Genomic DNA, 26,205 nt, shown 5'->3' on the forward strand with positions numbered 1-26,205 from the left:
ACTAAAAATAAAGCCCAAATTAATGAAAGACGTATCATATAGGTATCATATAGATGAAACATGAATTCAAAAATCAAAATCTTTCGATCACTACATATCGGCGACACAAATAGTGGTGATAGAACCTTTAGCGGCGACAAATTTCTGAACGAATGAAAAGCTACCTAAGTACGGTTAAAGAAAGTGAAAATAATAGGTAAACAAAAGAGAGAACAAATGTGACAGAAAGCGTCAGCACTTCAGCTTGAAATTGAGTGTCCTTGAATTGAGCCTGTAACTCATTACTCTACGCACTTATCGAGGTCTAAAATCTTATATCAGTCACTCGTCGTGATTTACAATAGCAGTACTTGCGGTGAGATAACGTTGGGATATATATATATATATATATATATATATATATATATATATATATATATATATATATATATATATATATATATATATATATATATATATATATAAAAGATCAAATGTAAATTAAAAGTATTGTGTCAATGTGTGATCAATTCTTAACTATTAGATTAATGAAAATGAATGGTTGTAATCCTAAAGTACATGATATTAATATAGAATAAGATGTACTATATAATTATATTTCATTAATTATAGTGACAATATAACATTTGATTAAGAAAGAGAAATAATAAATACATATATTTTGGGCAACTAATCCAAATGAATTAATAAAATTCAAATTAATCTTTGATTTTATTGAACACTTAAAATTAATTCATATTTTTTTAGAATATGTTTCAATACATTAAAATCTGTTTTTTTTTTTATTATTTATTATTGTAATAATTTTTTTTTTTTGTCATTCTTAAAGAATATGAATATTTATTAAATACTATCAAATATTTTTTTCTATAGATTTTCATCCGTTCTTATTATTCTTATAATTTTGTTGTATCCATTCTTATAATTCTTATTCTTTTTATCATTCTACTAATAAATGTTTTGGAACCTACGTAGCACTATTATTATGAGAATGATAGAATGAAAGAGAAAGAATAAATAAATTACAGATGAAAGATATACCATTCACGTTAGAATGAAAATAAATTACAATTAATAATACGTCCTTCTCACGAGAATGACCATAAAATACAAGTTAAAATATGAAATTTTCTTGAGAGTGAAAAAACTAAATGAGAGCAAAATGTAAATTACAAGTGTAATTATGAAAATTTCATGAGAATGAATATAAATTACATAGTTAATGTAACATTCTGAAAAATATAACGTTGATGTATTCTTCAAGAATTTGTTATTGGTGCATTCTTCTAGAATAGGTTGTTGATGTATAACCTTAGTTAGTGTGTGATTGTATACAAAATTGATTATAACCAATTCTAAAGAATATACAAAATATTTATAGTATATATTCTTTAGAATATGGTTGTCAACCCCTCCTTTTCTTTTGTCGGTCTGAATAATATATTCTATCAGAATACACTATGGTTCTTGAAATACAGAATAGATAGAACATTCTATTAGAATACACACTCATTCTTAAAAAATTTTGCAAGAATATTGAAGAAAAAGTTTTAATATACTTTTTGCAAAAATCTTCCATAATATTTAACATATACACATCATACTAATTTACATTAAAAGGCAATAATAGAAAAGAAATTATATATATGTGAACGATATAAAAAAAACTACTAGTTTAACAAAGTAAATGAATAATTCAACCAAAAGATACTTTCAAAAACCACAAGTACCTTTATGATTTCTGCTAGCTGGTCAACTCCATGTTGCGTGATGCAGGTGTTGGTTTGGATGTGGTTATAATTCAAGTATTAGAAAGTGAAAGTAAAAGTGTTTGATTGTATTTCTCCATATATATGAACTTTTATATCATGTGAAGAATTGTAAGCTTACCTGCATTCTATTGATTAAAAGTTTGACCATATCAATATGAACATAAGAGAAGTAAGAATCACTACACCAAGAGTGCTACTACATATTATCACTACTATAAATGAAAAAATATATATTAATCTAAAATGAAAAGACACTTACCACATTAGACGTTGTTCCTCCAGGACAACAAGAAAGTAATATCAAACTAACTGAAAGAGATGGATAGAAGCCCAACAATTTGCTTATTATGAATCCAAAAATTAGCATAATTGTATACTGAATAGGAGCACATCAGATGCATTTGAAACATTGCCAAATTATCAACAAACTAACTACTAATGGTATAACCTGAATATAATTTCTATTAACACTGGTGAGCAGTGAGGCTTTCAAAATTAGCCGTTTGAAACATTGCCAAGTTATCAAAATTGTTTAAATAACTTCCAAGTTAGTGTTTGATGTTGAAAATGTATTCTTAGCCATTACATAGAAACCAAGACACATAAAAATTGATTAAAATGCGAAAAAAAAAAATACATTAACCCATATATCGTATGAAAATATATATCTTATAATATCACCATGGTAAAAAAGTAAGAAATGTTAAAAGAAAAACTTGACTCCGGACAATCAATTTTAGCTTGAAGCCCTTTTCATAAAAAAAAAAATAATAAAAAAAAATAATAAAAAAAACAAAAAAAAAACTAATTGTTTATATAGAGCAGACAAAAAACAAAATAATTTTTTCAAAAAGAGCAAGCATGAACTTAAACTAAAAAAGACAATGCAATTTGGTGCAATTTCATAAAGAAACAAAGAAACCCAAAATTCATTAGCAAAACACCAATAAAAAAAATCCAAAATAGCTTACGTGGTTCTTGAATTAACCTTTGACTAAACTTAGATAAGCGATTAGCCCAAAAATTACCACTACAAAAGAAAACACCCATATTAATTACATTATCATTGAGGTGTGCCGACTTTAATAAAGGAGCCACACGTACTTATAAAACTAGTATTTTTTTTTAAATCTCATGCATTTGAAATCCCCATAAAAATTTGCCAACACCTCATGTATTTGAAACTCACACACCCTTTCACCATCAAAGTAATTAATCACACATAATTCCATTCCAAGATAATCACACACTTTATAACCTCAACACATCATGCATTTCAAACCCCCACACTCTTTCACCTTCATTATATATGTGGTTATATTACTATATTTTTCTTACAAAAAATCGTCATTTGGTTGAAGATATTATAATTCAAAAGTTTTCATATATTTGAAGCATTCACGATCCAAATATCATGATTTGAAGAAATGAGTTAAGTTGCATCGATGGTAATTGTAATATGATTTTTTCTTTCAACCAAAACAAATGAAGCTTTTCTATTATTTCTTTATATTCAATTTCTCATTTGACCTTTATATGTGATTTGTATGTATTACTCAATTTTGAATGTGACTCTCCAAACATCAATGTTTTGCTTGTGATATCTTTCTCATTCTTCTTTTAAAAAAAAACATTTTGATTGTAGGATAGTGAAGAATTTTCATCAAGTTTCTATGGTTGAATGGTGTTCAATAATGAAAGAAGATTCAGAAAACGGATATAGGTTTTTTTTATGTTTGAGCAAAGTAGACGAATGTTAGTTTTTTCTTTTGATTTAAACGTATATTTATGTAACATTTTTATTTATATATTCAACCACACAATATTCTTATTTATTTGATTGTAGTTTTTCTATTTTGATTATGTTTATTTTCTATTATTTTTTTTATTGGGTTATTCTATACAACATATTTACAAGATAATATTTAAAAGATAACATAAATTTTAACATTTGATATGTAATTATGATGACTTATCATGATATGTTCTTCATATGAAAGTAATTTATCCATATTGCTACGACAAGAATTGCATATGACATTTACGAAAATATATATTATATGTGATTTGTTTAACATATATATGCACCTATGTATACTATAAATTTATAATTAAATATATATGCACCTATGTATGCTATAAATTTAGAGTAAAATTTAAAACATAAAGTAAAATATCAAATAATGGTTACAAAAAATTAAATATATATTTTTGTAACATACTTAAAAGGTAAACATTAAATATAATAATAATAATAAAAAACTTAAGCTGATGAATCGAATTAACTAAAAAGTGTCTGAAAACTATATTCTAACAATATAGTTTTATCCTGCACCGCGCAACGCGCGAGAATTCACCTAGTATCTACATATTGTTATTCATGTGTAGGAACGGGTCATGAAGCAACCAAATCATGTGCAAGAGATTTATAAGAACGTCCCATGACACTATTATCAAAATAAATCATCCAAATATCAATTTCAAAAATGATTTTCGAAAATCAGATTGTTCCTATGGATTGATTCACAACTCGATTTTTCAAAAAGATATTTTCAATCTATAGTTCTAATTAAATTAGATTTTTATAATTTTTAATATAATTGAATTCATTTAGTTTAAATAAAAAATAAAAAAAAGGTATCTCTCTCTCTTTTCTCTCTCTCTCTCTCTCTCTATATATATATATATATATATATATATATATATATATATATATATATATATATATATATATATATATATAAGGCTACAACAGCACCTATGTACCTAATCGTATTTTCATCTTCTCATTGCTCTTCTCCTTCTCCTTCATTCTTCCCAGCGTCGCCCCTCTTCTCTTTGCCAACATCGCCATTGAAAACAAATTAAGGGGGGTGTTTGGGATTGCTTATAAAAAAGGCTTATTAGCTTATTTGCTTATCCAATAAGCAAATAAGCTGAAAATGTGTTTGGATAAATGAAAAATGTTTTTAAAAAGGGCTTTTTGGTAAAGAAGAATAAACAGTTTTTAAAAAGCAAGAGAATCGTGGCTTTTTAGGGCTTATTGACTTTTTAGCTTTTACCACCTTAAAAACCAATCGAAACACATTTTTAAAACTGCTTTTAGAAAAAAACCATAAGCTAATAAGCACTTTTCTAAAAAAAACACTTTTAAGAGGCTGTTTGGCAGGATCTGAATTTTTAATAGCTGAATTTTTATGAGGTCTGAATTTCTAAGAGGGTCTGAATTTTTAAGATCTGAATTTTCAAATATTGTTTGGTTGAAACCTCTGAATTACAGTGCTGAATTATAAAAATAACAATTTTACCCTTCTGTGTTATTTTTTGTTGAATTTAACATTTTTGTTTATAAAATAACCGAATCAACTACTTTAATAATTATAAAAAAAATATAAAAACACCATATAAAATCTAAATTAAACATAAATGAAAATTAAACATTTATCCAAATCAAAACATACCTCTATCATTACTTGATTATACTCAAAGCAACTAATTACAATAATACAAGAAAATCAAAGATTACACCACAAATAACAAACTTATTTCTTAATTGTTGTACCCAAAACAATTAAAAGCTCCAAAACAATGATAACCTAAAACATATCTAAAAAAGTAAAAATCTTCTATTCTCTTGTTAATTTTCACTTATTCCTCAAAATACGCTTTCCGTGTAAACCATAATTTCTTTACTTTAATCCATAATAAATATGATGTTAATGAATGCTTGGTATGAATCTTCTCCACTAATAGATACTGCATGTTCAAGATATAGCATCATACTTTCATTTAGTGAATCCATAACATGTTAATAATCAATTTCACATATTTCAGCATAATTTCACAAGATTTCACAGATTTTTCAGAATTAATAAGCATACTTTCATAGCATCATTTCAAAAAAACAACAAATCAAAAGAAAAAAAAATACTTCATTTGTTGTTGTTGGAAAGTAAAAAAAACAAGAGAAACAACAAAAATCAAGATTTCACAACAATGTTTATCACATATTTCAGCAACATTTCACAATAAAAACGAAGAGAAACAACAAATCATCAAGATTTTCAGAAAAATTCAAGAAAAAATAAAAAGAAACAAGATTTCACAGCAAAAACGAAGGAAAAAAAACTCCGCGATTGCAGAAAACTATACGCCATCTGATTTCAAAAAAAAAAAAAAAGAAAAAAGAAAAAAACAACAACAACAAATTTTCTATGAAATCACCCAATTCAGGGAAACAACAAAACTATATGCCATCTGATTTCAGAAAAAATAAAAGAAAAAAACAACAATTTTTCTATGAAATCACCAAATTCAGGGAAACATAAACTTGCAAAAATCATCGGTATCAGAAAACGATAACACATCTGAGTAATCACTGATTTCAGAAGTTATTTGTGTGTGTGTGTATGTTGATGAGAATAAAAGACCGAATGCATGATATTACCTGTAGAAGTCGTTGCACAAGTCGTCGGAGGTGGAGCCGGAGGTGCTGTGGCGTAGCAATTGGAGGTGGTGCCGGAGGTGCTGTGGCCTAGCAGTCGGAGCTGGAGACGGAGAAGAGGCCGACGACTGCGAAGACGGTGGAGGGAACACAACTTCGATAGATCGATGGAGGTTTGTGTGTGCGTGTTGATGAGAAGAAAGGAGTGAGGCGTGATTTTGAGAAAAAAAGAAAGAGCGAGAACTTAAGGGCAGCTGCATCTTCTTCTTTTTTTTTTTTTTTTTTTTTTCTTTCTCAGATGAGAGGTGAAGTTTGATTTTTTAAGAGGCATTTAGCAAATTCAGATGTATATTTTAAAAGGGTACCAAACAAACCATATCTGAATTTTTAAGAGGTTGCTTCTTAATTTTTCAATTAAGAAGCAAACAAACAGGACCTAAATATAAAAAACACTCCCAAACACCCTCTAACTGGTCACCCCCACTCGACTTTATTACGCCACCATCACAGCCACCTTATAGAATCAATGAGATGGAAAATAAAACAGGAAACCCAAGGCAATTACAATTGCAGTTTTAGTTTTGCCACACGCGAAACCCAAAGAAAAAAAGAGGATCATGATAATGCATAGGTGAGTGTGCGAAGCAGGAGAACGAAAGAATGTTGATATAGATTAAAAGATGGAAGACAATATATGCCTTAGACAAATAAAATGATTCATGATTCATGAATATATAAATTTACTCTATTTTAATTTCTAATTCTGCTTCGCAACTTTTATTTATTTATTTTTTTTTATTTTTTTCCTTGCAACTATTTTATTAGTTACGAATATAAACGTATGATTCATTTCTGATTTATTGTATGAATATAATCATTTATGAATATAAGGTAAGTGGTTTAATCATTTATGAATATTGCGATAATACAAAAATGAGATAATTTAATATCATTATTTATAAATATAAATGTATAAATGTATGAATACAATCTTGAATTATTCATTTATAAATATAAAAATGGTTAATTAAATAAAATTAGAGAAACTTCTAACTAACCATTTGTGAATATAAAAGTAGTTGAGAAAATAAAATTACAAAAATTAGTGAATCCATGATTTTTAGCCAGTGGTATATTTATGAATGATTAATACCGTGTTTTTCTATTCATTAATAAATAAATTGTAAGAATAAAATGGTATAAGAGATGGGAAATCTTCAATAAAGTCCTAAAATTTTAGCCCGGTTTACGTTTTAGTCGTAAACTAATTTTTGTTTACGAAAAAATCCTAAAAACCGGCAAAAGTATGCATTTTGACCCCTTTTGACCGGTTGGAACCGGTAACAAATTAATTTGGGACTATTTCATTAACTAACCTAAAATATTGGGACTATTTCATAAAATGACCTAAAATATTGAGATTTTTTCTGCAAAAAATATATTAGGATTTTTCTGCAAACAAAAACGTTATTATTATTATTATTATTATTATTATTATTATTATTATTATTATTATTATTATAAACAAATATACTAATTTTTAAATTCATTATTATTAATATTTTTAATAATACATATAAATACACTTAAATTAAAATATATTAAAGAAATTAGTTAAAGGTGAAGGTGGTGGTGATGGTAATGCTTTAAGCATTAAAATCACTACTTGTATGTCCTCACTTTGTATATGATCATTTCACATTTTTTATTATTGTTTTCAATTCAAAATATTAACACTTAAAAATTTAAAAGAAGTTGTCTATTTGTAAAATTATGTATAAATAGTTTAAGATAAAAGGATTTCTCACTTTGTATATAAAATTTCTTAAGGTAGAATGATTTCTTTTCAAATCTAACAGATCCACAATAAATATTACATTGGTGACCCATATCAAAATTCGAAAATATTAACTAAAATATCTTATTTAATAGAAAGTAATATGATTTATTTTGCTTTATCACACTATATCTAATATGTTTCCAAAAAAACCACAAGGATAAAGTAATGAAAAAGAGCAACACACATGTTGGTAATTCAAAAATACTTACACACTAAGACATACATGCATATCACATGCTCACGGATTAATTAAAAAAATTAAATATTAAAATGTAAATATTAAGTATTTTTTTAAATAAAATTTTGAAATAAGAAATGAAAAAACGTATTAATTACAATTACTATCATAATTATTACATTTAACACTTTGTATATATAAATAAATATATAAATATAATGTAAATTTTTAATTTTAAAAATTTGAAAATCCTAAAATTGACATGTGGATATTACATATTTCAAAAATATCATAAAATGATAAGTATCAAAATTCATAAGAGATTGACATGTGGTTAAAATAGATCTTCATATATATATATATATATATATATATATATATATATATATATATATATATATGTACACACACAGATAGAGAGAAAGATGTAGGTAGGTAAAATTAAGAGCAATAAAAATGTTGAGAATACGAGAACAATCTGGATCTTTCATAATTTCAGTTTTAATTGGCTTTATAGAATCAACTTACAAAATCATCATTTTATTTTAACCCATATATTTTCCTTAATTTCATCGCTCTCTCTATGTAATAAGATTTGCATTTCTATACGGTTTCTTCCTACTCTGCACCTATATCATTCAAGACTCTTATCAGCACTCCTTTCCCTTCTCGAACTCTACGTACATGTGTCTGCTTGAGTGTCACCTTGAGCACAACTAGAAAGAGAAAGAAAGCCAACCTTCCCTCAAAAATGATATGACATGGATTACTTAAAAAAAATCTTCTAAAAACCGGTGTTTTATGTAATTAGGTTTTTTTACCATTGATTTTTTTTTTAACTATTTTTATGTAATTGATATTTTCTAATTTTTGTAATCGGCAATTTACATGTTTGCATAATGTTTTAAATTTTTTCTAAGGTATGACCAATGAACCAAAGTAATTGTCAAAAAACCTAAATTCAACGTGATGCATTCCAATTTCGAATTTGACCTACCATCTACAATAGTGAATGTAACATAGGGATATCCAAATCTACCCATAAGGTGACCTACTTCCACAACTCTAAGGCTAATGAGCTTTGAAAAAAGATGGGAAACATCTTTTATATCCTTCACACAAACATGGAAAAAGATTGATTCAAGATCAGTGCCTCACTTATCCATATTTTTTCTTATAGGAGGGCAATCTAGAAAAAACGCTACAAAAAATGTTGATCTTAATAGGAACGCACATGTTCCATAGAGTGACAATGCCACCTATGGCCTATGGGAGGACGAAAATCATCAATATGACAATGAGTGGACCGAACTGAAAACATGCTAGAAGAATCTAGATACTAACTCCACCATCAGGTTTTGAGTTAATATGGATTGAAAAATACAACTACCATAAGCTCTGAGAACTACAAAACCTTCGCACTACCTCTGATTGGCCGACACAAAGAGAAGAAACCTATATATACATATATATATATATATATATATATATATATATATATACACACACGTATGTATATACACAGAGAGATAGAGTGATAGGTTCAAATATGGATTGACATCTATTGTGCAGACGTGTGGACAATATTATTATATGAGAATGACAAAGAAAATATTTTCTTTGATAATGTGAATACGTTTAATCTTATATAATTATTGTCATTGTCACATATTCTCACCAATTAAATCGTCTATAAGGTTATTATAGACTTGTTATTATTATTCACATTCTGTTAAAATGTTTATTAAATCGTATTCTGTAAGAATGAAAATTAGTGTAAAACAATATGTGAGAATAAAAATGAATAAAAATTAGCGAAATGCACGAAAATGACGATAGTTGTGTAAGGATGAACGTATTCATATTACTCAACAACCTATTCTCTTAGTAATTCTCGTAAAATAACTTTGTCCACACGTTTGTACATCCATCTACATTATAACCTAGCCCTGTATATATATATATATATATATATATATATATATATATATATATATATATATATATATATATCATATATATTTAGAAAAAAACATATTTATATATAGTTTTTTAACCAAATATTTTATAAATTTGTTTTTTAAAATATAAATACATATTTTTATGTTTTTTTAGATATATACAAATACATTTTTTTTAGAATTATTAATATATTGTTTAGAATATTATATATATATATATATATATATATATATATATATATATATATATATATATATTCACGTTTCTAGAAGTATATATATCAAAACCATGTTTAGTAAAAAAAATATAGTAATGTTTCTAAAAATATAAAATAGATATTTATGGTTCTACAGAAGTATAAATACTTATTTTTCAAACCATAAATATAAATTTTTTTTTTTTTATGTTTTCAAGAAATATTATTTCATTAGAAATATAAATACGTATTTATACTTCTATTGAAGTATAAATATGAATACGTATTTTTAGAAACACATTTACATATTTTTAGAGCATACACATGTATTTTTATTATTTTGGGAAGTGTAATTATATTTTATAAATATAAATACGTATTTTTACTTCTATAGAATTATAAGTATATATCTTTTTAGAAACATAATATATATATTTAGAACTATAATTATATTTTTTTTCATAGAAACACATTTTTAGTTAATATAATTTTAGATATGTAAAAATACATATCAATATTTTACAAAATAATTAATATTTCTAAAAAAACACAAAATATACATATTTATACTTCTAAAAACATATTAATATAATGTTTAACTAAAAAAAATCGTATATAAATACATTTTTTCTACAAAATACTTTTATTATGTAAAAAAACATATTTATCGTAAAAAATTTAAAAATTGTAAACTTAAGAATTTTTATCACAAATATTATTTTGTGGTAACATAGAAGTTTATCATTATTGGTTACATGAGAAAAACAAACTTGGCAAGCATTGCCACAAATTAAAAATTACAAAAATTACTAAAAATTAAAGACTTTAATGTGAAAAGCCATAAAAAAATGACCCTTAATTGAAATTAGAATAAATAGATGAACACAAAAATAATACATAAAAACATAATGAAATAAACATAACTTAAAGCATAAATAAACGATCATAAAATCATCAAATGAAAACTCCGAAATAACATTTGATAACGATTATTCTAGAATTTGGAATCTACTTTCGAATGGCAATCATTAAATGTATATTTCGGAATGACATTTGGGAACATTTACTATTGAATCCAGAGTCTGCAATTTCCCTATTCATGACCTATTGGTGATTTTGACAACTAAAAGATATTTTTTTCCATATATATATTTATATTGGTTAGTTTACTTAATCGTCCAATAATTACAATAATAATTCGCCGTAAATGACAGTACTATTAAAACATTTTTAGAGTAAATTACATTTTCATTCATGTCATCAAAATTATGAATTAGTAAGGAAGATCTTTGCCATTTTATTTTGTTTCGGATATGGTGATTGCCTTCACTAACAACATCAAAAATCAATCGTTATGTATTTGAAAATTAAATTACTATTTTACCTCTTCTTTTAATATTTTTAAAAGATATTACTTATATCATCACCCAAGACATGTAACAACAAGCATGACCAAGAAACAAACAACTTCATCCAATAGTAAAAACCCAAATTTTCTTTATTTATTTTATTTTTGTGATGGTTTTCCGATAATTTATCAAACATAAATAAATCCATGTCTAAATTGTAATACATTACATACAAATTTTAGTAATTATAAAGAGGGTGTTGAACGAGTGTCTTCCATGAAATGATGTTTAAAAAATTACATGCAATTCTAATCATTAAGCTTCCACGCAACTTCATCCATTAATGGAAATTCAAACAATTGGTTTTGGCCATCTTCTTGCTCAACAACATTTAATTCCTCTCCTGCCACCGTAGAACCACCAAACAACCACCCATAGTCGCCGTCTTCCATTTCAATGTCATCAAATAAGTCGTCTAAATACTCCTTACCCTTGTCATCATGTACAGTGGGTGATAAATTTAACCCGAAGGATAGATCAAAGTTGTTATCATCATCATTTGATGTTCTTATTAGGCTGCTACACTCTCCATGGGTCATAATCTGCGGGTTGTCATCCATGCACTGGTTTAGGGTATTCGTGATAGCAAGCGGTTTTGGCTTAGTAACTGTTGTTGTGATGTGTTGCATGGGTTTATCATCATCACTAGATTCTTTCTTTTGTTGTTTCGAACGAGGGTGAATATTTGTGTTCCAGTAGTTCTTCACATCATTAGCCGTTCTTCCCGGTATTCTCCCAGCAATCAATGACCATCTAAAATTAAACTAAAACTTATCTTCTAATTTTATTTAATTTTTATTAATTAACTAAGTAAGTAAGAAATTGTGCTTACCTATTTCCTAAAAGCTTGTGAAGCCTGAGTATGAGATCAACTTCATCTTCACCAAAATTTCCTCTTTTTATATTCGGCCTGAGATAATTCACCCATCGCAGTCTACAACTCTTTCTGCATCTGTTTAACCCTACAAACATAACATGAAAACATTAGACAAGGAACAAACCTACAAAAAGAACTCGTAGTTCGTATTATATTTTCTTTTGAAAGAACGCAACAAAGAGTTAGGAGATAAACACAAAAAAGAGTACATGAATTTGCTACCTGCTCTATGAGGAACGAGGTGCCATTTCCCTTCCCCGTATTTCTCAATACACTGCTTAAGAAGCGTATCTTCATGTGGAGTCCATGCGCCTTTTCTCAATTCTAAACCATGAGTAGTAGTAATTGGTTTCATTTCCTTTGTACTCTTTTCAGTACTTGATGTTGTACATAAATACAGACCAAGAAGCTCTAATATATACTACTGAATCTCTCCTTAATGTAGCATGAAGCACGTGCTAATTAAATTCATATGTGTATATAACATCTAATTCATTACCTTTTTATAGACGCGGATAGACTTGCATGTCTTTTACAGCCCTTCTCTCCACATGTATGTATCACTAACGTGCACAATGATTTCTCCACACAAATATGAATGTCCCACAAACCATTGTGCATGATAGACAAAGATGTGACGTGTATCGTATTCAATAATTGGTTTCGGTAAATAGATAATAGTTGTATTTTTATTTTAAGTATTAGAGTAAATTCTAGTCTTGGTCCCTATAGTTTATTGGTTATAACAGTTTTGGTCTTATTTTTGGAAAAGTAACACCACTCTCTGTATGGAGGGTTTTGGTAACACCGGTGGTCATCCCTTCTAACGGCCCTAACGGAGGGGTTGTTAAACATTTTAAAAAGAGAAATGGAAACGGTGAATAATTGTGTTAGATTTTTCATTCGTCACATTGATGGATCATTCATGAATTTCTTCTAGGTTTGAGATTCTCTTTTACTTTTTTCAATTGAATTTGGTGGTCTTGTTATTCTTCTAAACAATTGATGATCATCAATATTGATGGATTTTTGAAGTTCATGGTAAAATCGGTCATTATCGATGCTTTTTTTAAACTCCATTGATGAAATTGGTCTTTTATTATTATTATTATTATTATTATTATTTATAATTTCTCAGTTTTTATAAGAAAACATGTTTTGGTCATCGTTTTGGGTTTGATTAGCTTATACAGAGAAAATAGAGCACAAAGAAACACTTTTCCTCTGGGCGACAAATTTTTATATAAATTATAAAATTGAATTTATTTTTGCATACTTAAAACTATATAATAGTATGTCGGACATGTTCAGAAAGGAACCGTGGCGTTGCTAACTCTTTATCAAATTCTTCTTTTCATAACATTGAAGGTACAATTATAGAGACACTTTTGTTTCGAGTTTTAAATTAGCATTTTCCATTTGTGATTTACTAATGCTTAATTCCGAAGCAACCCATTAGCTTCGAAGAACACGAAATGATATATTCATCAATTTCTGTAGTTTCTATATAGATCGTTAGTTACAATTTGATTCATATGTTCTATTTCCATTTCCCCATAATTTTGATTACTTTATCTCCCACACAAAATTAAAAATCATGGTGTTTAATTGTTACAACTTCCATCCTAATTTTTATTGAAATTCTTCAAATCATGAAAGTTGTCAGGTGGTTGATGCCATACCCATATGGTTATCCTATATTTTATTTAAGAACATTAATGTGTGGCTATAAAAAACATTAGTAAATTTGGTTAAAAAACAAAGGCATTTCCGTCATTCAAATCCGACAAAGGCTTGTTAAATGGTAACCGTCCTAGGGGACACGTGTGATACCAATACTCACCATATGGACCACCCATGATTAAATATTAATATTCAGACCAGAAGTGCTATTTTGGGAAGACCATAGGGGCCAAAAGTGTAAGTTAATCTAAATATTATTTATTTGGTTGTATGTATAAAAGAAAGAGGTTTGAGAAAAAGGATATTCCTAAGACCTAGGCTAGAGATATAACTGTCTCTTTACAGAAAGATTCCAAATTTGTAGCACGACCGTGTCCTTAGAGTTTTTGACAAATAAGTGTTTTTGGAAAACTTATTTACCAACAGGTATATTTTTAAATTTATTTACCAAAATGGGTTATTTAGTTTTTTTTTTTTTTTTTTTTTTTTTTTTTTTTTTTTTTTTTTTTTAATATTTCATGATCAACAACCCCTTCCTTCCATTTTTTTTTCATCTACATAAACCAAAAAAAAAAAAAAACACATTCACCTAACAAAAATCTTTGCAATCTTCATGTAACTTATTGTTTCTTCCTCTTTGATAAAGTGTAGCATCTATCTACCGAAAAATAAAATTAAAAAGAAAATAGATGAAGATGATAGCACCTGATATATATATATATATATATATATATATATATATATATATATATATATATATATATATATATATATATATATATATATATATATATATATATATATATATAACCATACAAAATCAAAACATAAACTCAAACTAAAATATTCAAGCAATTCTAATTTCATTCACTGAAAATTTCTTTCACTATGATGGAATCAAATCTAATTGCATTAAGAAGAAATTTCAGTACTAACAATGTAGACAAGAAATCATAATGTGATAGAATCTATTACATTTGGAATCAAAAGTTTCAATTAATCAAAGCAGATAAACAATCAACTAATAAAATTATGATGGAAGATTAAATACATAAATCGAACTGATGCTTAAAAAATGGAACTCACAAATATAGACAAGAAATCATACCTATGATAAAATGTATTACATTTGGAATCAAAAGTTTTAATTAACCAAAGCAGAGAAGCAATCAACTAACAAAACTATAATTGAAAATTAAATACATCAATCGAACTGATGGTTAAAAAATCAAACTGAGATGAAAAAGAATTGTTTTTATACTTCAAAAAATTGAAATGATAAAAGATTATGGTTCGAAAATTGAACCTGTGATGTAAATCAAAAATCTTACTAGTGCTAGAATCGTCGCCGAACACCGGAATGGAGTGGCCGACAGTCTCTCCACCTTGAGTGGAATCACCGGAGATGAAGGCCTGGCCGGAGTTTGGTGTCGCAGCGGTCTTTCAATCATTCCGATTAGAGAGACGTTCCAAGAATGAGAGTTGGGGCACGATGCCTTTTTTTTTTTTTTTTTTGTTTTTTTACTAAACTACTAAAAAAAACCCTTTTTAGTAAATATGTTTAAAAGTACACCTATTAGGTAAATAAGATTTTTTAAAACACCATTATGGTTAAAAATTCATGTCCTTTATATATAACTCGTTTAATGTTTTGTAAATTTTCATTTTTGTTATCAATTTGGTACCAAATTTAATTTTAGACAAAACTCGTCGTGTGGTATTATTATTATTATTATTATTATTATTATTATTATATTTTATTTGTTTTTTAATATTTTGAGATTTGGCCCAAAGAATAATTTTTTGGATTGGTTCATATTTTTAGCATTATGAATTTGTTCTCTACTCAAATTGAAATGATAAAATTGTGTTTATTATACTTTTTTTCATTTAAATATTAAATAAATATAAGGGCCCTCTCTCTCTCTGTATGTGTGTGTATAAATTTCGTGTGTGTGTGTTTGTATGTGTGTGTATAAATTTCATATTTGTTACTAACGTTCTTTTTTGTAATTAAAAAACCATAAATCAAGAAGCGCTTGCTTTTCCGTCTTTTAACTGCTTACACCAATCACACATTAAGAATATTTTCAGATCAACTCAACTTACCCCATAACATGCCTTAATTTTGTGATCAAACTCTTACATTGATGACTTTTGAGCTAAAATAATTGAATGGTTTGTTGTTTTTCAAACCAAAATACTAAGGTGCTGTTTGTTTTTTCTGAGATAAAATGTCTGCAGTCTGCGTACCACATCTGTAGACCTCTGCAGTAGAAGAGGTGGACCAAACGTCTGCAGTCTGAAAAAAGAAGACTGTTTGTTTTTTTAACATCTACGGGCTATTAAAATAAACTGAAATCTAAATAAACTGATTTTTTAAAACTTCAAAACGATTTTTTTATATATTTTTACGACTTTATTATAAATATATAACGAATCTAGATCAACTTTTATGTATTAAATGGTATTAATTTACATACATATTTGATTAAAACGAACAACTTTGATTGTAAAGTTATAACTAAACATTATAATTAGTGATCAAAGAATTTGATACATAAATAGATGGAAATAAACTTCGATTTTTTCAATTAAAATCTATTAAAAACGTACGATAAATATTTTCTCGAGAAACAGATGATACTCTATTAAATAAAGTTTTACAAAATTTTGGCAAAAAAATATAAGAATATATTATGATTTTTTATTCATATTTATATAAACAACTTGAACGACTATTATTATAATAAATTTTTATTTATAAATTTGTTAAAAATATCATATTTGTATCGTCAAATGTTTTTTTTAAGTTTTGTAATTTTTTTTTCAAACTGTTTATCATTAATAAAGTTGGAAAAAATATAAATTGAAAAAAAACTTAAAAAAATAAAGATATATATGTTTTTTTAGGCTAGAAGATGTCTGAAGATGTTAGAAGACTCTAGTCCACATCTGCGCCAAGAAGAGGGCGCGCAGACATTTTTAGGTCTGCAGTCTTCAAAAAAACAAACAGTCTGCGAAGACTAATGTCTGCGCGTGGTCTGCACGGTGCAGACAGAAGAGGTCTCGCAGATCTGCAGACAAAAAACAAACACTACCTAAATGTCATCTTCCCCATATCAAAAACAAGTTAAAAGATTCTATGGTTTCTTTTTAAAGCATGGATAAGAACAAAACAATTATTTTAGGGATCAAGAATTACGTTTGTTTTTTCTTACATTATCATCACAATATGTTAGGACATGATTTGTGATTTTTACGTTGCTTTACATAGCTTTTAGAGTTCTCGGTCTAGGACCGAAAACACCATGAATTCGGTAGTGTTTGGACCGAAATCACTTAAATGGTTTCGGTTGGGCTTTTGTATTTAGGTTTAGGTATATAAATCTATATATATATATATATATATATATATATATATATATATATATATATATATATATATATATATATATATATTGTACAGATTCAGCCATGTTCTAGGTTGGTCATTCTAATTTGCCGATTTTGAGTTTTGAGAGAGAAGAAGAGAACTGAGAGACATAGAAAGTCTGATGTACTAGAATATTGATTAATATAGTGTGCATTGAAGATTCATCACTGTGTTCTTATTCAATATTTATGATTTATGACATTCACTTGATTGAGATTGCGCACTAATCTACTGATTTGGAATGATACCTAGATCGTCGTTTTACAATTGGTATCAGAGCACCAAATGTGTCCTCCATTGTTATGCTAAAGAGGAAATCATCAAATTAACTGCCTCTTAAAAAAAAACTAGATGCTCAAAATAAAGTTTTAATTAGGATTAGGGAGGAATATAGCACCAAATGTGTTCACCATCATTATGTTAAAGAGGAAATTGTCAAATTAACTGCCGAACTTGATACGTTAAAAGCTAAATTTAAAGATGCTGAATTTAACTTTAAGAAGTTTGATGTGTCAAGTGAGTGTAATAACTTAAATTTTCAAACATTTTTTTTTTCATTTTCAAAACACGTTAAATTCTCATTTCACAATATCGGAAACACATGTATCTAAAATGTCAATCATTTCACAATGTAAATTACAATCCCAGAATCATAGAAACATCTCCCGCCGGTGTGTACAATCATGTCGATGCCTTGTCGCGATCCTCGGAACTACCTGAAACACATAACACATAACACGGTAAGTATAAAACTTAGTGAGTTCCCCAAAATACCACACACAACACATTAGCCACTTGAGGCTATACTCAATAAGACCCTCTGGTCAATGTGTCTCAGTGGGACCCTCTGGTCCCACAACTTAGTTGGACCCACTAGTCCCTTAACTCAACAACTCAATATAATACACAATATGCATATCACAAAACAAATAGCAGAATATCTCCAAACACATCACATATACATAAGACCCCCTGGTCATACATAAGTTACCACACAAGGTAAGTATAGTGAGAAGACTCGCCTCATAAGCTAGCAAGTAGAACCTCGTACTTGGAAATCTCGAACTCTGCCCACCGGTCTAGCCTCCGCCTAACACATAATAATTATCCCTAATTAATATTGGCCCCCAAGAAGCTAGACTAACCCTTCTATATTCACCGAAAGGTAAAAGACCATTTTACCCCTCCATGGTCTCAATGCTCCTAACTGCCTCACTCTCAAGACACGAAAGTCAATACGAGTCTACTGCCAAATTTGAACCGACTTGCCGAGTCCACTCGTACCCTCTAAATTCTTCTAAGGGTCTCACACGGCTCATCAAGTTAACCTCCCAACTCGACAGGTCTTCACTGTGTCACGAATCGCGGGGCAACCAGATTCGACTCGTCGAGTCATCTTATAGACTCGGCGAGTTGACTCATCTGGATGTGTCATATGGACGTCTAAGGTCAGATCTGCAACTCCAACCTCTAGATATAGCCTCTTAATATCCAAAAGTCACGTAAAGGTTTGATCTTGATGACCATACATGACATCAATGCTCCATAATGTGATCAAAAGCTCAAAGAAAGGTCACAAGCATTAGGACCTGCCTCTATCTCGATAAAGCTCAAAACTTTGGACCCTCAAGGTCCCCTCTAGTCCAGATATGAGGTTCTAACCTCAAACCATGCCCCAAAAGATCATGAACACAACATATTTGAGAGAAAACCCTAAAAGCTCCCCAAAAATGAGATATAACGAACAAGAGACGAAGATGAGAGCCTTTTACCTGTGAATAGCAGCATATGACAAAAGAATGCAAGATCCACAACCTCCTCTTGGATGGATACACCGAACTCCTCCAACCTCTCCTCCAAAGTGCTCAAGAGTGTTCAAGATGATCTCTCTCTCTCTCTCTCTCTCTCTACAATGAAAAGGGTAGGTTAGGGTTTCTCTCTGGGGAAGGTGGCCATAAAGGGAGGCCATAAGCGACTTTAAATAGGTCACAAGCTTGAGAAATTAGGGTTTCCTTCATCAACGCTGACTCGAGCCCACAAACTCATCGAGTCCGCTCATTAATCTACATCACCAGTCACGACTTTACTCGACGAGTTGAGGCACCAACTTGTCGAGTCACTCCTCATATCTCAAAATAAATATTTAAAATATTATACCTGGAAGTCCAGATGTTCCAATTCTCACCCACTAGAATCACACTTCGCCCCCAAAGTCATGCTCCTCAAATAGCTCCGGATGATGCTCTCGCATCTCGGACTCCTAATCCCAAGTCATCTCGGACCATTTTCCGATGTTGACACTGTACCTGAACTAGGGGCACCTCTTTGTTCCTCAAAACCTTCACCTTTCGATCCATAATCGTGATTGGTCTCTTAATGTAATTTAGGCTCGCATCCACCTGAATGTCCTTTAATTATACAACTTCCTTCTCATCAGCTACACACTTTCTCAATTGGGATACGTGAAAAGTATCATGGATCTGGCTCAACTTTGCAGGTAGCTCTAAACGGTATGCTACCTTACCCACTTTAGCGGTTACCCTGAATGGACCGATGTATCGGGGCCCCAACTTTCCCATCATCCTGAACCGTATCACCCCTTTCCACGAGGATATCCCCAGGAGAACAAAATCTCCAACCTGAAACTCAAGCTCGGATCGTTGCCTGTCCGCATAACTCTTCTGGCAACTCTAAGATGTCAGTAATCTTTGTTTGACCTACTGAATCAGCTCATTCATCTTGAGCACTATCTCAGTGCCATCCATCACTCGCTTCCCTACCTCTCCCTAGCAGATGGAGGTACGACACCTTCTCCCATAAAGAAGCTCAAAAGGAGGCATGCCGAGACTGGAATGGTGGCTGTTGTTGTAAGAAAACTCAGCTAAAGGTAGGTATGTGTCCCAACTTCCACCGAAGTCCATAACACATGCTTGAAGCATGTCCCCGAGCATCTGAATCATCTGCTTACTCTGTCCGTATGTCCGTGGGTGGTAGGCTGTACTAAAATGCAATTGTGTTCCCAACTCCTCAGGGAACTTCTTCCAAAATTTGGAAGTAAAACGCATATCCCGATTGGACACTACAGATGTTGGCTCCCCATGTCAAGTTACCACCTCTCGCATATATATCTCTGCCAGCCTCTCAGCAGAAGAGCTCTCACTGATTGCAAGAAAGTGAGCGCTCTTCGTCAACTGATCCACAATCACCCAAATCACGTCGATGCCTCGCATGGTCCTTGGCAACATGGTGATAAAATCCATAGAATTTTTCTCATTTCCATTGGGGAACCTCTAGTGGCTGCAACTTTTCATGAGGACGCTGGTGCTCGGCCTTAACCCGACAACATGTCAAGCACCTCTTGACTACCCATGTAATGTCTCTCTTCATACAGGGCCACCAATAATCTCTCTTCAGGTCCAAATACATCTTAGTGGCCCCGGGGTGGATCGAGAATCTCGATCTATACACCTCCTCCATCAGTATGCGTCGAGCTCTGCCTGTATATGGCACCCAAATCCTTCCTCAGAAGGTCATAAGTTCTCTGTTGTCCGTCACAAAATGGGACACCTGCCCAATCACCCGCTCCCTCTTGCGGTTCTCTAGTCTCACAACCTCCACCTGGGCCTATCGAATGATATCTAAGATTGGAGTCATCACTGTCATCCTCATACACACGTCTCAGATCGAGGTACTCTCTGCTCTACGGCTCAGGGCATCAGCTACCACATTAGCCTTGCCTGAATGATACAAGTTCTCGTAGTCATAATCTTTCACCGCATCCAACCATCTCGTCTGTCTCATTTTATGGTTGGGCTGATCCATAAGATACTTCAAAATCTTGTGGACTGTGTATATAGTACACCGAACCCAATACAGATAGTGACGGCAGATCTTGAGGGAAAAAACCACTGCCCCCAGTTCCACATTCTGGGTGGGATATCTCGTCTCATGAGGCTTCAACTGCATCGATGTATATGATATCACGTGCTCTCTCTGCATCAGTAACACACCCATTCCTGTAATAGAAGAATTGCAATAAACCACAAAATCCTCCATTCCCTCCGGAAGGGACAACATGGGAGACTCGCACAATCTCTGGTGAAGGGTCTCAAACAAGGTTTGCTCCCCGGGATCCCAAGTAAACGCAACGCCCTTCTGGGTTAAACAGGTGAGAGGGACTATAATCTTGGAAAAATCTCTAATAAATCTTCGATAGTATCCAGCCAGTCCTAGAAAACTCCTGATCTCGGTGGGGGATCTCGGCACCTCCCATCTCATAACCGCCTGAGTCTTGGCCGGATCGACCAAGATACCATTCTAGTTAACGAGGTGTCCTAGGAACTAGACCTCTGGTAACCAGAAATCATACTTGGAGAACTTGGCATAGAGCCTCTCCGATCTCAGTACACCTAGAATCTCTCTCAGGTTCTCCTCATGTTTCTCTCTGGACCTAGAATATACCAAAATATTGTCAATGAACACAATTATCGAACGATGCAACATGGGCCTACACACCCGGTTCATGAGGTCCATGAATGATGTCGATGCGTTAGTGAGCCTGAAAGGCATCACCACGAATTCATAGTGACCATAACGTGTCCTAAATGCCGTCTTCTAGACATCCTCCTTGCGGACTCCCGTCTGATGATACCCCAACCACAGATCGATATTGGAGAACCACGATGCCCCTTGTAACTGACCGAACAAACCATCGATCCTCAGAAGTGGGTAACGGTTCTTGACTGTCAACTTGTTCAACTCCCGGTAAGCAATGCACATCTGATGTGAACCATCCTTTTCTTGACAAAAAGGATCGGGGCTCCCCATGGCGAACTACTCGGCCTGATAAACCCTTTCCCCAGTAGCTCCTGCAGCTGTGAGGATAACTCCTGCATCTTCGTAGGCGCAAGGTGATAGGGTGCCTTGGTAACAGGCACCGCTCCCAACACTAAATCGATCTAAAACACCACCTGCCTCTCGGGAGGCACTCCCGACAACTCCTCGAGAAAAACATTTGGAAACTCGCACACTATCGGAACCTCAGAGATAGAACTCGATCTCTCTGAAGTGGCCCACATATCATCACATATGCCAAAAATCCCATACAACCCTACTGTAGACTTTGTCTCGCTCTGGCGGCCGAACAAAATGCCGACCCAGATCGGGTAACCTCGCCATGTACAGTAAGCACTCCCCTACTAGGGTCTAGTATGGTCACCAGCTGACGCTCAGAGTCGATCATAGCTCCAAATCGACTCAACCAGTCCATGCCCACGATGACATTGACATCCCTTATCGTAATCGGTACCAGATCTATATGAAACTCAACTACGAAAATCTCGAGCACACATCCACGAATCGTGTCGGTTGCAAATACCGCATGCTCATCGGCTATGGAAATTCTCAGAGGTCGACTCAACGCCTCTCGTCGGATATTGATGTGACGACTAAATGCTAATGATACAAGGGAGCTACTCGCACCCGATTCAAATAACACTAAGGCAGGCACAAAACTCACAAGAAAAGTACCTATACACAATCACAATATAAGCACAAAATATCTCAAGAGAATATAGTAAGAACACGTACCAGCCACAACAACATGTGCTGTCAACTGAAAGGCTCTCGCACAGACCCACGCTATCTCAGCCTTTGTTGGCCAAATCTCAGTAGCATGCACATAAGTAGATGCAGATCGCTGGGATGATCCCTGCACGAGCTGAGGGCACTCGAACTTCCGGTGGCTGGTGTGGTTGCAATGAAAGTAAACTGAGAATCCTTTGGGGCAGTCCTTTGCCATGTGCCCCTCCTTTCCACATTTTTAGTAGATCCTCGTACGACAAGAACCCTCGTGACTCTTGCCGCACTTGCTACAAGTGCGGCCCATCTGACCCTCAACTATGGAATTAGCGGGCTTAGTCCGCTTCTTCACTGACTGCGACTGCACTGGTCTCCTGTCCCTCCCCTAGGACTCCTCCTCCACCCTAGTTGAGGGTCAGAAGGGTGCATTCGAATCCCTCAAACTCTTTTGAAAATCTTTCTCAAATCTCAGTTAAAGTCCAAACAGACCCGAGGGTGCATTCGAATCCCTCAAACCAAGGCTCTGATACCAACTTGTAACAACGTAATTTTTCAAACAATTTTTTTTTTAATTTTCAAAACACATTAAATTCTCATTTCACAATCTTGAAAACACAAGTATCTAAAATGTCAATCATTTCACAATGTAAATCACAATCCCAGAATCATAGAAACATCTCACGCCGATGCGTACAATCATGCCGGTGCCTTGTGGCGATCCTCAAAACTACCTGAAACATATAACACATAACACGATAAGCATGAAGCTTAGTGAGTTCCCCAAAATACCACACACAACACATTAGCCACTCGAGGCTATAAGTCAACAAGACCCTCTGGTCAGTGTGTCTCAGTGGGACCCTCCAGTCCCACAACTCAGTTGGACCCACTAGTCCCTCAACTCAGCAACTTAATATAATACATAGTATGAATATCACAAACCAAATAGCTGGATATCTCTAAACACATCACATACACATAAGACCCTCTGGTCACACATACATTACCACTCAAGGTAAGTATAGTGAGAAGACTCACCTCGTAAGCTACCAAGTAAAAACCTCGTACTCGGAATTCTCGAACTTTGCTCACCGGTCTAGCCTCCGCCTAACACATAATAATTATCCCGAATTAATATTGGCCCTCTGAAAGCTAGACGAAACCTTCTATATTCACAAAAGGGTAAAAGACCATTTTTACCCCTCCATGGTCTCAATGTTCCTAACTGCCTCACTCTCAAGACACGAAAGTCAATACGAGTCTACTACCAAAGTTGACCCGGCTCACCGAGTGCACTTGGGTAACTCACCGAGTCCATTCGTATCCTCTGAATTCTTCTAAGGGTCTCACATGGCTCATCGAGTTAACCTCCCACTTGGACGGGTCTTCATTGGGTCACGAATCGTGAGGCAACCTGATTCGACTTGTCGAGTCATCTCATAGACTCAATGAGTTGACTCCTCTGCATGTCTCATATGGACGTCTGAAGTCAAATCTACAACTCCAACCTCTAGATCTAGCCTCTTAATACCCAAAAGTCATGTAATGGTCCGATCTTGATGACCATGCATGGTATCAATACTCCATAATGTCATCACAAGCTCCAAGAAAGGTCACAAGCATGGGGACCAGCCTCTAACTCGATAAATCTCAAAACTTTGGACCCTCAAGTTCCCCTCTAGTCCAGATCTAAGGTTCTAACCTCAAACCATGCCCAAAAAGATCAAGAACACAACATATTTGAGAGAAAACCCTAAAAGCTCCCCAAAAATAAGATCTAATGAACAAGAGACCAAGATGAGAGCTTTTTACCTCTGAATAGTAGAAAATGATAGAAGAAGGCAAGATCCACAACCTCCTCTTGGATGGATACACAAACTCCTCCAACATATCCTCCAAAATGCTCAAGAATGCTCAAGATGGTTTCTCTCTCTCTCTCTCTCTCTCGCTCTGTCTCTCTCTCCAAAGAAAAGGGCAGGTTAGGGTTTCTCTCTGGGGAAGGTGGCCGGAAAGGGAGGCCATAAGGGCCTTTAAATAGGTCATAAGCCCGATAAATTAGGGTTTTCTTCAGCAGCACTGACTCGACGAGTCAGCTCACAGACTCTTCGTGTCCGCTCATTAATCCGCATCACTAGTCACGACTCTACTCGACGAGTTGAGGCACCAACTCGTTGAGTCACTCCTTATATCTCAAAATAAATACTTAAAATATTATACCTGGAAGTCCGAATGTTATAATGAGATAGTTGAATCTATGATAGAAAAATAATTGAAATGGAAAGATAACTAGAAAAATGGTTTAGGGTATCATAGTGCTCCACCTCCTGTTAATGATAATTATGTATATGCCTCAAAGACGATAGAAATAGGAAAACCTGCTCAGTATGGCCATCCTCATATATAAAATTCAATTAACAATGAACAATATGGTCCCGATAACAGTGTTGAGGTGAACGATACTAACGTCTCTACTTCATATGCAGACCAAGTATTAGTGGAAGATGAGGACAAGGAGGACATTAATAATGCTAGTTCTATTGAAAACTTTTCAAATACTAATGTTTCTTTTTCATTCGTTTCAAATAATTGTGTGAACAAAGATATTAAAAATGTTGCTTTAGATCCTTTTAAAATCTATGGTGATGTTGCTTTTGATTCAAATTCAAATAGTCTTGTTTTTGAAAAATTTAAGCCATGTAAAGCTGTAAAAGACTGATGGGGTTTGAGCATTCTAAAAATTCCTAAGTGTACATGAAACCCTAATAACCTTTGATCTATGTTTGTCTAATTATCATGCAAAGTTGATTTCCAAAGCTATGATCCTATCT

The 26,205-nt window shown here is 32.2% G+C and overlaps 1 protein-coding gene across 1 annotated transcript; it reads right to left on the reverse strand.

The window, feature by feature from the left end:
• Nucleotides 1–11,919: 11,919 nt before the first annotated feature.
• Nucleotides 11,920–13,140, reverse strand: LOC145033819 (transcription factor MYB1-like). The gene is made up of 3 exons (XM_078982339.1): nucleotides 12,901–13,140; nucleotides 12,634–12,763; nucleotides 11,920–12,554 (listed from the first exon to the last, which is right to left on the reverse strand). The coding sequence occupies exons 1-3, from the start codon at nucleotides 13,031–13,033 to the stop codon at nucleotides 12,050–12,052; spliced, it is 768 nt and encodes a 255-aa protein (XP_078838465.1). The 5' UTR covers nucleotides 13,034–13,140; the 3' UTR covers nucleotides 11,920–12,049.
• Between the last annotated feature and the right edge of the window lie 13,065 nt (nucleotides 13,141–26,205).

Source organism: Lactuca saligna, chromosome 3 (assembly GCF_052625555.1).
Source record: "Lactuca saligna cultivar CGN05327 chromosome 3, ASM5262555v1, whole genome shotgun sequence".
In the NCBI taxonomy this organism is placed as follows: domain Eukaryota; kingdom Viridiplantae; phylum Streptophyta; class Magnoliopsida; order Asterales; family Asteraceae; genus Lactuca; species Lactuca saligna.

Coding starts and splice junctions, on each gene's coding strand:
- LOC145033819 (XM_078982339.1), bottom strand. CDS start 13,033: ATGAAACCAATTACTACTACTCATGGTTTAGAATTGAGAAAAGGCGCA. Junction 12,764..12,900: donor CCTCGTTCCTCATAGAGCAG/GTAGCAAATTCA, acceptor TTATGTTTGTAG/GGTTAAACAGATGCAGAAAG. Junction 12,555..12,633: donor CACAAGCTTTTAGGAAATAG/GTAAGCACAATT, acceptor GTTTAATTTTAG/ATGGTCATTGATTGCTGGGA.